Source organism: Peromyscus leucopus, chromosome X, assembly GCF_004664715.2.
Source record: "Peromyscus leucopus breed LL Stock chromosome X, UCI_PerLeu_2.1, whole genome shotgun sequence".
NCBI classification, from domain to species: domain Eukaryota; kingdom Metazoa; phylum Chordata; class Mammalia; order Rodentia; family Cricetidae; genus Peromyscus; species Peromyscus leucopus.
Genome location: NC_051083.1, coordinates 9,390,837 through 9,407,666, shown reverse-complemented (window position 1 = coordinate 9,407,666; position 16,830 = coordinate 9,390,837). Strand labels below are relative to the sequence as shown.

General features: G+C 41.0%; 1 protein-coding gene across 1 annotated transcript; it reads left to right on the top strand.

The window, feature by feature from the left end:
- The first annotated feature begins 7,148 nt into the window (after window positions 1-7,148).
- LOC114697632 (disks large homolog 3-like) lies at window positions 7,149-8,561 on the top strand. The gene has a single exon (XM_037199044.1). The coding sequence runs from the start codon at window positions 7,325-7,327 to the stop codon at window positions 8,423-8,425; it is 1,101 nt and encodes a 366-aa protein (XP_037054939.1). The 5' UTR covers window positions 7,149-7,324; the 3' UTR covers window positions 8,426-8,561.
- The last annotated feature ends 8,269 nt before the right edge of the window (window positions 8,562-16,830 follow it).

The following is a 16,830-nucleotide window of genomic DNA, read 5'->3' as shown; positions in this document are numbered from 1 at the left end:
TAAAGACTCACCCTGAGAAAGGTTCAATATTACACTGGAATCCCAAATACCCAGTGTAGTCACTGGCCAATTAAAGTTAGGGCCACAACTGCTAAGCATCAAAGACTGGGATATTTCTATGTTATGATGCAATAAGACAATGACCTTAAACAGTCTGGCAAAGAACTTGGAGCAGGTTTTCAACCTCAAGACTCTGAGGGTCAAAAGACCTTTTTACAGGAGCAGCCTAGGGTCACCTGCATGTCAAACATTTGCATAACAATGCACCAAAAAATTGAAAACCTCTGGGTTAAAGAATGTCTCTCTTTACTTAAGATTTATTCAAGTTTACAAAAACTGTTTTAAAGAACTAATATAATCAAGTGCAGGAAAAATTTATCTAGCTTCTTATATGTTTTCAAGGTATAGCTCAAACCAAATAACTAAAAACAAACAGGAGTTGTTTGGTTCAAGTCCTCAAACTGTCAAAGATTTGCTGAAGATGGCATTTAAGATATTTAAACTTATGTGGCAGAGACTCTCAGATCCTAGCAATGATTCCCAAGATTTCCAAGAAGACAATGGACACAGCAAAGGACAACTCCACCTGGACTATGGTAATGCTAACCAGTTGACCACTGGGCGAGACTTCCCCAATGCCTCTGTCATTTTGGTTAATACTTCTCAGATCTCTGACATTGACCTAAGCTAACTGTAATCAGCTCCTTCCCTAAAGGCTACAAATAAATAAAAGTTCCAAATATAAGTTTTTTTCTGTTAATCTTGTAAATTTTAACTTTTGTCCTTAATCAATATTTGTCTCAGCAGGTTTAACAGAGACCATCCAGGGAGCACCTATGGACTGCAAACTGTTGAGCTCTGGACTTCCCGAAACCTGTTGCAAACCAATCCAGTCAATGTAATTGCTCCCTGTCCCTTCACCTGGAACAGCTAAGCAGATGCTCCCGATAAATGCTGCGTTCCCCAGCCTTTGATTAGCCTTTCAGCCTTCCTGGACTCTGACAACCAACACCCTAATTTCAGCTGGAAGCAGCTACAGAAGAGAATACATCGTCCCTGTCCCCTTAACAGGTTTAAAATGCTAAGCCAAAGGCAAGTCCCCTTTGTAGAAAAATGGTTGCTTACATTTCAATCTTTCTGAGATAGTCCAGCAAAAGTAAAACCTTGACCGTGCAGATGAAACACATTATGCTGCCCCATCTGAATGATGGGTCTGCAACACTGGGTTGACCCCATGCATTCATGATGTGGTACTAAACGCAGGAAAAGGATACTGTATATGTTTCAGCTCTTCCGAAACTGCTCTAAAGGTGGACAAATCATGATCCTCTAGAACCCCCAGACACACAGGACACATGATTGTGTCCTCTCTAGTTAAGTATATGGGGTGGGGTTACTTGTAGATGGGGGAAAAAAGAGGCCTAATTTAACATTAGGGCAGCCATGACAGGCTGTAGACTAACAATACTGGGACTAGGGCTCACCATTACCATAACCAAGAAAAGCCACAAACTGTATCCTGCAGGGGACCAATCAGAATTGAGACAAACAAGTACTAAATGCTCTAAAACACAAAGGATGGCTTACATAATTTGTACATAGATTGCTAATTTTTTTACATCAATGCCAATACCAATCACTGTTTGACCAAACTTCTGTTACCTTACTTCTGCCCAATCAGGAGTTCAACCCCCATCTGAATCTGGAATTCCTCTACACCCCCATTCTTTACTCCTTAAAAACCCTGCCATACCTGAGCTCAATGCTCTCCAACTTCTGTGTCTGAATGGACAGAGAGCCCAAGCTCTATTGGTTTTAATGCGGTACTTTTACTCTTGTGAGGTAACCCAGACTCAGAAAGACAAACATGGTATGTACTCACTCATAGGAGGATACTAGATGTGGAACAAGGATGACTGGACTTTTTTTAATTTTTATTTATTTTTAAGACTAATATATATGAGTACTATAGTCCAGTTATTTGCTACAGTTTGAAATGCTTGACTATATTTCAAAATGTACATGTTTCATCTTATTCAAGGACAAAGTAAAATTTGTTTGCTATATGCTGACTCACAGCAAGCAAACCACTTTGTTATTCAACTAAACCACAAATTTTGAAGACCAGAGATTGAAAGGAGAAAACAGCAAATACAGCAAGTGAAAAGAACTAGATGTGTAGCTCACATCTGTAACACCAATACTTGGAAGACTAAGGCAGACTTGAAAGTTCCAGGCCACCTTGTGCTACATAGGAAAACCTTGTCTCAAAAACAAAAAGCATACTGCATTAAAGTCACACTGAAGGCTTTATATTATGTCAATAACAATGATTTCCTAGTTTTGATAAATATACCATGACTATAGTAGAAAGAGATGATAACATTGAGGATATATCTAGGTAAAGAACTACATTTTCATTCCCCTTGTAACCCTAATCTAAACACAGAATTATTTCAAAATTTTAAAAAAAAAGTGCATTAACTCCCCAAACCTAATTTTTTGCCAGCACTGTGTTCTGCAAGATAATGGTTGGCCTCCAACAGCTGGCTCTATGCTTGCTCTGTCAGCTGCAAGCTTCTGGAGTCACTTACCATGATATTTTTTAAATGTTTCTTTTTATTTTTATTTTATATGTAATTGCCTGTATGTTTGTATGAGCATCAGATCCTTGGAAACTGTGGTTATAGGTAATTGTGAGCTACCTAATATAAGTGCTCAGAAGCAAACCTAGGTCTTTTCCGAGAACAGCAAGTTGTTCTTACCCCAATAAGCCAACTTTCCAGATTCCCCAACACCACCACACTTTTTGAATGAAAAGGAAGAATCTTTCTAGAAACAGAGCTCTACCTGCAAACAGAGGCTCCATGTGGTTTGGTGCTTCCTGCCAGTAGTAGCAACTGGATTCTGCAGTTCATCTAGACAGGCTTTTGAGGAATGTGTCTGTCTAGGAAATTTTCACAGCTGGGCAGATTGTTTACACTTTCATCTTCCAACTGCCTTTTATAAAAGCTCATCTGCTACTCCATTAATGCTGCCAACTTAATTCATAAACATGGAGTCCTCTATTGACACATATTGGAAGCCTATAATGGCTGGAATACCATCGAGACATAGTGATTCTCAGCAACAATGTTAATATCCTTGTACCAAGGCATTGTAATGAGGACTCAGGATGATGACATAATGAGATACAGGTTATAATCCCTCTAAATTACTTTGGTGGGGATCTTCTTCAATGGGGTATTTTATGTTAGATGACCCTTCTGTCTTTATTTCCTTGTAGATGACAGATTATTTACATCTTCATTGTGGTAGGCTTCCTGCCTCAAAATGCTATGTTTTTAACCTTATTTTTCCTGTCCATTTCCTGAAACACAGTTTCAGCCTTCCTTGATGTTATGATGTGTTGTTTTGTTTGCAGAGCTGGTGACCCAACCCAGGGCCTCACACACAATAAACAAATATTCTCTACTGAACAATACCACAACACAGATCATCCTGATATTTAAAAGGTCTTCAAAGCCACTTGATTAAGGCTTATTTATTTGCAAGCTCCATTATTGAACTTACTCATGTGACTCTGTGAAAAGCTTTTAATGAAAAAGTAAATTCATTAGAACAAAGTAATCATTGCTTTTTCTCAAGCTATCAAAAACATTCTTTGTCTATCAGATAGAAATAGAAAAAAGATAACATGAAGATATGTTGAACAGAAGTTGTGGGAGAATAGCTAGCTACCTAATATTTTGTATCATTCACTGTAAAATACAAGGAGTACATGCTCACAGAGGAGAGAGATAAGAACTAATTAATTATAGGTCTCAACAAAATATTTATTATAAGTTGCCATTGATGATGTTTGCTAGCTTTTGGTCACTATGAAAAAATACCCAGCATAGAAACATTTTCAAAGGAAGGGGGCTTGAGAGATGGCTCAGTGGTTAAGAGCACTAACTGACCTTCCAGAGGACCTGGGTTTGAATCCCAGCACCCACATGACGGCTCACAACCGTCTGTTAATCCTGTTTCAGGGGCTTTGACACTAGCACCAGTCGTACACATGATGCACAGATACACATGCAGTCAAAACACCCATACACATAAAATTAAAACAGATAGATAGATAGATAGATAGATAGATAGATAGATAGATAGATAGATAGATAGATAAGGAAAGGTTTATTTTAGCTGAATGGTTTCAGAGGTTTCAGCCTCTGGTCAGCTGACTCCATTGCTATGAGCACATGGTGAAACATAGCATTGTGGCTATAGGAGCATGTGGCTGAGGAAGTTGCTCATCTCATTTCCAGTTGAAGGAGAAAGCTAGAGAATAAGAATAAGTGAGGGGATAGAAGGGGAGAGAGAGAGAAAGGAAGTAGCTAGAGATAGTACCTGTCTTTCAAAGGCATAACCTCAGTGGCTTTGTAGTGTTAGACCCCTCCTCTCACTTCCCACTGTCTCCCAAAGATAATGTCATATTATGACTTTATTGGGGTATCGATTCATTGATCAGGTCAGAACCCTTAGGATGCAATCATTTCCCAAAGCCTATTGACTGACAACTAAGTCTTTACTACATGAGCTTTCAGAGGACACTTTAGATTCAAACTATAACATAGATACAGAAGAAAATAGATCAGTGAAAGAGAAAACAGTGGAAGAAGGTAATCTCTACCTTGGAGTGGGCTGTTGAGGGGAAATACCATTGATAAGATGACATTTGAGTTGAGACCTAAAAGACAAAAAAACAGCCCACACAGACTGAAAGGCTTTGTATCTGGAACAGAAAGTGGGGTATGTTAGAGAAAGTGGGAACTAGTCAGGTTGGTGCCCACTGAAGAAGGGGAAAATTGTCTAAGATTTCAGAGAGGAAATGAACAGGGGTCCATTATATGGGTGCTTGTCCGTCATGTGAAAACTGTTGTATTTTGTTCCAAGCACAGGGGGAGCCATGGAAAAGCTTTAAGCTAGGGATGACATGATCTTATTCTTTAAGATTACTTTTGTTGGGTGGTGGTGGCAGCTCATGCCTTTAATCCCAGCACTTGGGAGGCAGAGCCAGGCGGATCTCTGTGAGTTTGAGGCCAGCCTGCTCTACAGAGTGAGTTCCAGGACAGGCTTCAAAGCTACACAAAGAAACCCTGCCTTGAAAAACAAAACAAAACAAACAAAAAAAAGATTACTTTTGTTGCTATTTAGAATGATGTCATAGAGCAGATCAAGAGTGAAAGAGGAAAGTCAATTAGAAGCTACTGCAGTAGTCCATACCTGATTTAGAAAAGCACCAATGGATAATGCTAAAAGTAGGTAGAGGAAAATTATACAAAGAAAGTACTAGATTTTCCTCTGGATTAGATATTCTGGAAGAAGGAAATGGTCTGAGCTAAAAAGATGACTCAGATGGTAACATTCATGTAAAAAGCTAGGTGTGGCTATGCATGCCTGTAACCCCAGTACTATTGGTGATGGAGACCAGAGGATTGCTGCGGCTTGGTGACTACTAGCTCCAATCCAGGTTCAGTTAGAGATCCTGTCTCAAACTGATAAGACAGAGAGTGACAGGCAGGCTCCCAATGGTTTCCTTAGGAGCTTGCACAGGTATACGCGAGCGAGGCGCGAGGCAGAGAGAGACACACACAGAAAAAGAGAGAGAGAGAAAGAAAACTGGTCTACCTCCCAATTTAGACTTGTGTGGTAAGGTTAGCAGGTTGCTACTATGAAGATTTTTTTTAAGTTGTTTTTTTTTTTTTCAAAATATAGCCTCAATTATCAAATTTCAAAAATGTATTTACTTTTATGTGTATGGGTTTTTGCCTGCATGTACCACACATACCACATGCCTGCAATGCCTGATGAGGGCATTGGATCCTCTGGGCCTGGGTATATAAATGGTTGTGAGCCACCATGTGGATGCTGGGAATTGAACCCAGGTCCTCTGCAATAGCAGCCAGTGCTCTTAACTGCTAAGCTGTCTCTCTAGTCCCCCACAATCACAATTAATTAAATAAAGGTTTATGTCTTTGATTTTCAAACATTGATGTTCATTAGAATCCCTCTTAGATTTTTCTAAGATACAGAAACCTGCCTGCATCCCAGATCTACTGAATCTAATTGGAAGGACATAGGGCTCTAGCATCTACCTTTATGGCAAGTCCTTCAGGGTTTTAATGTCATTTGAGACTCACTGTTCAAGGAGAAAAACTTGAGACACACAGACACTGCAATTTGTTTCAAGAATAAGTAGCAAGCCAAGTATAATGGTGCTTTCCTATAATACTATTACTCAGGGACTAAGGCAGGAGAATTGCCCACTTTTATAGTTCAAGACTATCCCGGGTTATATATGAGTTCAAAAACAGCATTGAACATAGAAAGACACTATCTCAAAATAAAGAAAATAAAATACAAAGAATAGATGCTAAATCGAATTTACTTACAATTTCACTAAAACCACTGTTTCTGGTATTCAGATAACAATGTTAAAGAACTCATGAGTATTGTTCCAAACTGTGTTTCTAAAGATAGGTTGAGTGACAGGAAAGAAGAAAGGCATGAAACAGTTTCCAAAGGAAACAATTATCTCTGCTGCCATGATTCTCTGTCAGAATCAATTTGTTCTGTAATAGATCAGGCAGTATAATTATACACACACACACACACACACACACACACACACACACACACGGTTGGCAGGATAAAATTTAGTAAATACTCACTAACAGGCACTAGATAGGCACTGCCAAATGTTATTAAGTATGAAAGGGTCAGAAGCATGAATGGATAAAAGTAGGAAAAATGTGTCTACCATATAACAGGTTTGTAGCATACATTATTTCACTGAGTTCTTATCAAGGACCACTGTAGGACAAATTCAGTATCTTCATTTTAGAGATGACAATATGAGGCTCTAAGACAGTATGTGCTGTGCTGAGTCATATGCCTAGTAAGCAACAGAATAATAATCAGAATTTAAACCATGTCTCTCTGGTTCTAAAACTTGCTTATGTTTTTTGCGGCCATGTGTTATCATGGCCACATGATCAAGGTTAAGAGTGCAGTCATTTGAGTCTCCAGGTTCTTGTATCCTACAGCAAAGAAAAAAAAAACAGGGACACACAATTAGAAATAAAAATAGATGGCGTCTCCTCCTCCATCCCCTCCCCCTGCCCTCCTCCCGCGCGCCCCGCTTTGTGTCCGTGGTCTCCCGCGCGGGACAGAGGGACCGGCCGGAGCCGGCGCTTTCTCGACACTAGACCTGAACTCCGACTGGGCGCCAGAGTACAGTCGCTTTGAATCCAAGATACATGACTTGCGAGAACAAATGATGAACAGCAGCATGAGTTCTGGGTCTGGGTCTCTCCGAACCAGCGAGAAGAGGTCCTTGTATGTCAGGGCCCTGTTTGATTATGATCGGACTCGGGACAGCTGCCTGCCAAGTCAAGGACTCAGTTTCTCTTATGGTGACATTCTGCACGTCATTAATGCCTCTGATGATGAGTGGTGGCAAGCCAGGCTGGTGACTCCCCATGGAGAAAGTGAGCAGATTGGTGTGATCCCTAGTAAAAAGAGGGTTGAAAAGAAAGAGCGAGCTCGATTGAAAACTGTGAAGTTCCATGCCAGGACAGGGATGATTGAGTCTAACCGGTCGGTCAAAACGAAACGTAAAAAGAGTTTTCGCCTCTCTCGAAAGTTTCCATTTTACAAGAGCAAAGAAAACATGGCCCAGGAGAACAGCATACAGGAACAGGGAGTGACCTCCAACACCAGTGACAGCGAGAGCAGTTCCAAAGGACAAGAGGATGCTATCTTGTCATATGAGCCAGTGACACGGCAAGAAATTCACTATGCCAGGCCCGTGATCATCTTGGGCCCAATGAAGGACCGAGTCAATGATGACCTGATCTCTGAGTTTCCACATAAATTTGGATCCTGTGTACAACACACCACCCGGCCTCGGCGTGACAATGAAGTCGACGGGCAGGATTACCACTTCGTGGTTTCCCGGGACCAGATGGAGAAGGACATCCAGGACAACAAGTTCATCGAGGCGGGCCAGTTCAACGATAACCTCTACGGGACCAGCATCCAGTCAGTGCGGGCAGTTGCAGAGAGGGGCAAGCACTGCATCTTAGACGTGTCCGGCAACGCTATAAAGAGACTGCAGCAAGCACAACTTTACCCCATTGCCGTCTTCATCAAGCCCAAGTCCATTGAAGCACTTATGGAAATGAACCGACGGCAGACATATGAACAGGCAAATAAGATCTTTGACAAAGCCATGAAACTGGAGCAAGAGTTTGGAGAGTACTTTACAGCCATTGTACAGGGTGACTCACTGGAAGAGATTTATAACAAGATCAAACAAATCATCGAGGACCAGTCTGGGCACTACATTTGGGTCCCATCCCCTGAAAAACTCTGAAGAATCCCCTCCAACCATTCTCTTGTGAACAGAAGAAACCAAGTCCCTCTTCCCTCCTTCCTCCTCCTTCCTGTCCCCATGGGGACACCAAATGACTACTGTTCTTGTCCCCCTTTTTAGATATGTCAAAAATTGAGTTTTCTAGTCCTGTTCTTTTTTAAAAGCTTTTTGTTTGGTTCTAGTTTATTTTTTGGGATGATGCCATCTCACCCATCATGTGACTGTGCCCATTCCTGCATGGACCTTTCCCAAGCGCTAGCACAGGTGCAAATCCATCAGCGTTCTTTTCATAACCACCCAGCAGAAGCGAAGCGAAGCGAGGAGAGGACCGGAGGACTGATGGAAAGACAGACTCTGGACAACTGCACAGCTTGTGAAGTGAGCGAGACAGCCCGCGTGGGGAGGTGCTCCTGGGCACTTCCACCCTGGACGGCTGCCTTGCAGCTCGGAACGGCGCAACGTAATGGCGACAGAAAGTATCTTATTTATATATAGATATATATATGTAATTTATATAAAATATATAGAAATTATTATATATATATTATACACTCTTCTATAATATATATATATATATATTCACATACATTGGGACTAGAAAATCTATGGAGACGTCCATCAGTGGTACTATGTTATTAGAGAAATGCTTTAATTTTCGTATTCCAATCAGATGACATCTCATGTCCCACCTGGTTGGGAAGGGGTTGACGACAGTACTAAGTGCTGTACCAAAGCACTCACTCGAGTTTGGTCATTCTCTTCCGAGCTAAGGTTCGCTCCAGGGGGGGCCGACCTGCAGCATGGGAGAAGGGGCTTTGGCTGGGAGCTTGCAGTCGGAGACTTGGCTGAAAGCAGAGGCTGCCCCTGCAGGGCGGCCATTCCTGTGCAGAAAGAGAGAATGAATGGCTAATGATGCTCCGGATGACATTGCCTATCGTTTTATGCCGCCTGACGTGTCTGCATGAGAGGTTTCCTTTTTGTTCATTTTTAAGCTGCTCTTAAACCAAAACCATGTTGTGAAAAAAAAAAAAAAAAAAAAAAAAAGAAATAAAAATAGAGATTGTTTATCAAGAAGGGAAAAACATGACAGAGAATGGGAACATGTTAGTGAGCTGGAGATAAGCATCCAATCAGAAAGTGCTGGGCCACCAGGTTCATAACAATTTTCATAACTCCAGACCCTCCCATTTCTATATCACAGGTCTATCTCAAGCATTCTCTGTTTGTTACCTGTAACAATGGGTTTACAGTCTTTCTCAGTCACCTGGTTTCTTTCCTGTTTTAATATTGATGTCCCACTTTCTACATGACTACTTGCCTGCCATAGGTGTGCTAGTAGAGAAAATCAAACCACACACCTATCCCTTTTTCAGCTTATCTTCAACAGGTAAAACTGAAAAACTTGCTAAGAGCTTAAATATTTGTCCCATCTAACAAAGAGAGGTCTTTTATCAGGAATACGTGATCTTAGCATGGCCACAAGACAGGCCTGAGCAATGGAAAGGGCATTTACTCAAGTGTGTTTCTTAATAGCTCTGCCGCAGCATTGTGATTCACAGTGCTGCCGCAAGCCTTAAACTGTTAGGGTTTCCTGAAACTTGGCTGAAGCCTAACGGTAAATTAAGTAGATATATTTTTCTCAATAGAAAAGAGAAGTCAGTTTAAATTGCAGCATCCTGAATACAAGTTAAAGGATTTACAATAAGGCATTATTAAATCCATGTGAGGCCTTTTGTTTTTGTTTTTGTGTGCTTGCTTGCTTTGCTTCTTATAAGATATTGACTCCCTTGAAGCTATCCATTATGATTCAAACGCAGAAAGATCAAAGTGAATTATTCCAGGCTGTTTTTAGTATCACGAAGGTGGCACAGCCTTAAAAAATATTAAGCAATTTCAATGTTATAATTCTTCCAATAATAGAAATGTTTATGCTATATTTTCTGAAACTGGGTTTGTTTGTTCTTTATATGCCACAAGATAAAGTTAGATTTTTTTTTCAAAAAATTAAAGGACCCCTTTCCTAGGAGTATGGGAATAAAACTTTAGTCCTCCCTTCCCATCATGGCAGAGCATTGAAATCATTACCTATTGCTAAGTTCAATGTAATAGTCCCAAGCAATGATTTAACTAATAGTATTCTAGATTAAATGTATAATAGCTTCATGAGTAGTTTTCTATGATTCACAGTTTTCTATGAGGGTATAGTCAGTGTTGGCCAAGTTGATCGTCATCTGAATGATTAGCTGGAGATGGATGATCCAAGTTCAAGCTCACTCACATGGCTGCCATCTGAAGGTCTTATTAAATTCCTTACCAGATTGGTCGTTCCATAGGGCCGCTTGAGTGTTCTGACATGGCAGGTGCTTTCCTCCTTGTAATGTGCATTATACTGTTAAATTGTCATGTGCTATTTGAGCTCACTGGGAAGTTGGCTCTGGAAGTGGGCTGCCCTCTCTCCCCCCATTGCAGATCCAAATATGTTTGCTTCAGAGTATCCTCCAAGGCCCCTTGACTGGGGAAAGGATGGCCCCCTAACTATGACACAGAAAGGAGAGAACCACAAAAGAGCCCTAGAATAAAAGCATTGTGTCCTTGAAAACAGCTAGAAGGTAAACCATTTCCAACAAATGTTATTATTTATTGTTTATCCCATGATATAATGGGAAAGAGAATCTGGGAGAGCAGTCATGGGAAGCTCATTATGGAATCAAGAGAATGTTTGTAACTCCAGCTGGCTGCCTCAACTTACTCAATTGGTTTCTACTGGGCATTGAGTGCCTTATTTGATGATATTATCTTTGTTGTTGTTGTTTTGTTTTCGAGAGGATTTCTCTGTGTAGCCCTAGCTGGAACTTGTACTATAGACCAGGCTGGCCTTGAACTTGGAGATCTGCCTGTCTCTGCCTCTTTGCCTCTGCCTTCCAAGTGCTGGGATTAAAGGCCTGTACTACAACTGCCTGGCTTGATGATATTATCTCCATCTGTTGCTATTTTGTTCTTTTACTTGCAAGCCTCACCCATGGGGACACTGCTATGCCTAGTACTCTCTTTATTAGAAACTCCAGTTGACAGTCTCAGCAGGGCTTCCCCACTTGATTTCTGCCAGATGTTTTGAGCACAAGCGTAATAATGTTTTGCTATCTACCTACCTACCTATGCATGTATGTATGCATCTATCTATCTCCTGCTGTTTATTCTTTTACTATATACTTAACTAGCTCATTCAAAACTGAAACTATGGCTATTGTATTTACAGAATAGGCCTGGGGGAAATGATGCCATACAATATGAAGGAAGAAGCCACAGTGCTAATATGACTTAGTCTTAGAAGTTACATATCAGCACTTTCACCTTGCTCAAAAAGAAGGAAATTAGCCCTTGTATATCAAAATGAGGAGCATCAAAGGAGTTTTGAACTTATTTTAAAATCATCATAATCATTGAAGTAAAAAAAAGCAGTATGTTTTCTTATAAAGCAGAGAAATTACTGGTGGGGGTCTCTTCTGATTTCTAGTAACAGTAGAAAGACAAAAGAATGGTACCCTATCACATACAAAGCCAATTTTATGCAAAGCTATTCAATGAGATATCCCACAGGTTATGAAACAGGAAGGTTTAAAGATCAAATTATGATTCTTGAATCATACATAGTTTGTTAAATACATTTAGAACACAGACTGAAAAGCAAAAGGAAGGAGAGAGGGTAGTATAATTAACTTAGAGTAGTATATAATCAGAGTAGAAGAACTGCAAACCTAACTCCCCCTTCCCAAGCACCCTTCTCCCAATTACTTTCTTGTATGCTATACTACATATATGATATAGTTAGAAAACAGGATGTGTCATGGCATTTCACTGCACAAATAGGAGATTCCAGGAACCAATGATACACAGTTGCTATGCTGGGGAAATCCAGGCACAAGTACACCTGTACAGATACCTTAACTAGGCCAGCTGAATGGTTATGAACTTAAATCATTTGGGGGCTGGCAGTTGCAAGTCTAGAATTACAGTCTACTAGACCTCACCAATGGGTGACCAACTTATGGGCCACATGATTTTATCTTTTTTTTTTTTTTTTTTTTTTTGCATAATAGCATTCTCTTCTACCATACCATACAATCCATTTATTCTGTCTTTAGCCATGTCTTTTTTTGTTACATTTTATTTATGGGGTGGGCACATGTATAGCATAGCATGTGTGTGTAGGTCAGAGAACAACTTACATGAATTTGTCTCTCCTACCAATTGAGTTCCAGGAATCAAACTCAGGTTGTAAGGCAGTGAATTCCTTTATCAGCTGAGCTATCTTGCTTGCCATGATTTTTTTTTTTTTTTGAGATTGCGATAATTTTTGTGTTGTCAACTTGGCAGAATCTAGAATCACCTGGAAAATGGGCCTCTGGACACATGCGTGAGGGATTATCTAAATTGAACTAAGTCTCTGAAAATGTCTGTCATTATCTAGATTCTAATAATTGATGTAGCATTGTAGGTGGGCCATTTCCTAGACAGGGACTCTAGAGAGTCCTAGATCTATACTATACATAATGGAGAAAGCCAAGAGAACACTAACACATGTCATTCTTTGTTCTCTTCTTCTAACTGCAGACTCAATGTAACGAGCTGCTTCAAGCTCCTGCTACCATTACTTCCCTGCCATAATGGACTGTATCTTGAACTACACATTGGAACAAACCTTTTCTCCACTAAGTTTCTTTTGTCCAAGTATTTCATCAGAGCAACAGAAAAAGAAATTAAGACAGAACCTCATATTGTACTTCATTCAGGCTGGCCTGAAACTCACTATACAGGCAGGCTGACCTCAAACTCACAGCAGTCATCCTGCCTCAGCCTTTTAACATAAGTTGCTAAATTTTGACTTACATTTAAAACTTCATATATTTTTGCCAGTCTCACAGTTCCATTACACATTATCAATACTTAACACAACTATGAATTTTGAATGTAATTTATAAGTTTCTAGCATAATGCTACTTACACTTTACATTTTTTTACTTCCATCTATTTAATTTTCTTTTGTATATCAGAATTGCATTATTGAATTATAGTAGAAATATGTGTCATAGCAACTGTATGATCCTCAAATAACATAATAAAACTACATTTCACACTGTTTCTCAAAAAGAGGAGATATCCCATCACTAACTGGGGACCTCTTGTTTTCCCTCACTATGTGTTTGGATTATGGGACCTCTATTAGAAACCGATGTCATCGTTTAACAGAGAGGAGTAGAGTCAGCTGTGGTGCTACACACCTGTAATTTCAGCACTTGGCCTACATAGGGAGACTCTGCCTCATATCTGATGAATGAATGAATGAATGAATGAATGAATGAATGACTGGGAAATATGATTAGGTTACGGAGGATGGCGCTACATAGCAGGTAGTTCATTTGGACAATAGTATAACTGTATCTGCATACACTCAGCAGCCATCCCTGTGCTCTCTATGACCAGTGATGACTAAAGACTCCCCAGAACATTCAAGAAGCCTAGTTTTTATTTTATCTTATTATACTTTACATTTTTATTATCCCTTAGAAGCCCATTTTCTAATGAGACACAGAAAGGGGGTGGATCTGAACAGAAGGGGAGGTGGGGAAGAGCTGGGTGGAATAGAGGGAGGGGAAATCACAATCAGGCCTCAAACTCAACAGGGATTAAAGGTGTGCACCACTACACCCGGCAAGCAGAAGCTTCCACACAACATTGCCAACAAGTAACAGGCTGAGCTTAATGATTTGCTAAAAGTTTGCTTAAAAATGCCTTGCTCTTCTCAGTGTCTAGCTCTACAGTGATATCTGCATCCTATATGAGCACTGCTTTTTGGCTAGTCACACAGATGCATTGGATAATTCCCTTGTAATGCAAAATTTTCCACATATTCTATTAAAAGGAAACCATTGTTTTGAGACTGGGATTTCTGTGTGTTATTTTTCATTGGACAGTTTGACAACATGGCTATCAGAATTGAAGCCCTCCCAGCCCCTTTAAGGTGAAACACCCTGTAAATCCAAGGTCATCACACTGAAAGTTATTGAATACAACTCTACATGCTTCGGTGTCATCATCTAGCCTGTTCCTCTTCTGTTCAGGGAATTCTTCATTGTAAACTGTCCTGAGTTTGGCAACATTGATGACTCTGGAGTCTTTTTTGATCAGCCCCCAGCAACATGGCTATGCCACATTTCAAGGCATCTGAGAAGTTAACTTTGGTAACAGACTTCTCAGGAAAGGCCTTCTTTGACCCCTTCATTGCTGAACAGATTGAAGCTACTGGAAAAGAACTCCTGGAAAGGACTAGTGTTTTGAGACTAGAAGACAAGAAACTTCTGTGGCAACACCTTACAGGCATAATTCCATGGCAGTGGGTCATCTGGCAACACTTCTGGTGGCCCAGGAGAGGAACTTTAGGCCCATCATGGGCATCTTAGGGAGAGTTGCTATGTGGGGCCTGCCAATTTTTATTTAGATGTTCAACATCCAGGTCTCCATGAGTAAACCATCTGTGATGTGGCCTAGTAGTGTCTTTTTTTGGAATGCTTTGTACTTCTTCCTTGATGCCTGTACTGTGGTTGTGAAATCCCTGGGTGTTGGTAATCAGAGGCAATAAAAGAATGCTGAGGGCTAAGAAGAAGATAAGTTCAGAAACCAAAGTGCCTTGGCTCTTGGGAAACAGATACTGTGATAGAGTCTGAAGTCCACAGTACTTACTGGGGGTAAACATGCTTGAAAGGAATGGGAAAGACAGAGGGATGAATTACCATGCAGGCTCAATACAGACTAGTTAGCTCAATCCAACAGGAATCTCAGAATATCATGTTGCCCATCTGAGCTGTTCTTTATTAGGTTCTGTCTTATTTAGGGTTTCTATTGCTGTGGAGAGAAATCACGACCATGGCAACTCCTATAAAGAAAAACATTTAATTGGGGTGGCTTGCTTACAGTTCAGAGGTTCAGTCCATTATCATCACTGCAGGACATGGTAGTGTGCAGACAGACAAGGTGCTGGAGAGGTAGCTGAGAGTCCCACATCTTGCAGGCAACAGGAAATGGTGTGTGACACTGGGTATAGCTGGAGCATAGCCTCAAAGCTCAACCCCACAGGGACACACTTTCTCCAACAAGACCACACCTACTCCAACAAAGCCACACCTCCTAATAGTGCCGCTCTGTTTGAGAGCCATTTTCTTTCAAACTACCACAGGCCCAAATAGCAGAGCTTCTATATCTCTTCCTCATGATAGTCATTGGACAGTGAATGCCCCAGAAAGGCCTGACCTCCAACAATGCATGTAGCTCCTCTTTACAGATGAGGCAGCCTCTAAGGACCAGAAATGCTCACCTGCTGACTGTGCTCCCTGTGGCTATGTAGCAGATCCTTCCTTAAGAGATCCAGGTAGCACATCCTTGTCTCTGACAGGGAGCCAGATGACCCTTTTCCTGTGGGACAGGATGTGGTTTTCCTGACAGGAAGAAAAAGGTGTTTGATTGAGAGACAAGAGCCAAAGAAAGTTAAGTCTGTTGTAGTGTCCACACTTATAATTCCAGAACTTGGAAGGCAGAGGCAGGAGGCTGAGGAGTTCAAGGTTGTCCTCAGCTACATAGTGAGTTTGAAGCCATCCTGGATTCCACAAGGCCCTATCTCAACGACCTAACAAAACAGTTTGGAACAGAGACATGAGCCTATGGTCCCAACACTTAGAAGACTGAGGCAATAAAATCTCTTGAGCCCATAGCAAGACACTGACACCATCTCAAAAACCAAAATATTGGCAAAACAGCAAGCAGTTAGTTGTTGGAACTGCACTGGCTGACAAGAATAGCTGTCTCAGTTAGGGTTTCTATTGCTGTGAAGAGACATCAAGACCACAGCAACTCTTTTTTTTTAAATTTTATTTTATTTTACAATTCAGTTCTACATAACAGTCACAGATTCCCTTGTTCTCCCCCTTCCTGCCCCCCTCCCCTTTCCCCCAGCCCAACCCCCATTCTCACCTCCTCCAGGGCAAAGCCTCCTCCGAGGACTGCGATCAACCTGATAGACTCAGTCCAGGCAGGTCTAGTCCCCTCCTCCCAGACTGAGCCAAGCGTCCCTGCATAAGTCCCAGGTTTCAAACAGCTATCTCATGCAATGAGCCCAGGATCTGGTACCACTGCCTAAATGCCTCCCAAACAGATCAAGCCAATCAACTGTCTCACCTATTCAGAGGGCCTGATCCAGTTGGGGGCCCCTCAGCCTTTGGCTCATAGTTCATGTGTTTCCATTCGTTTGGCTATTTGTCCCTGTGTTTTATCCAACCTTGGTTTCAACAATTCTTGCTCATATAAACCCTCTTCTTTCTCACTAATTAGACTCCCGGCGCTCCACTCGGGGCCGA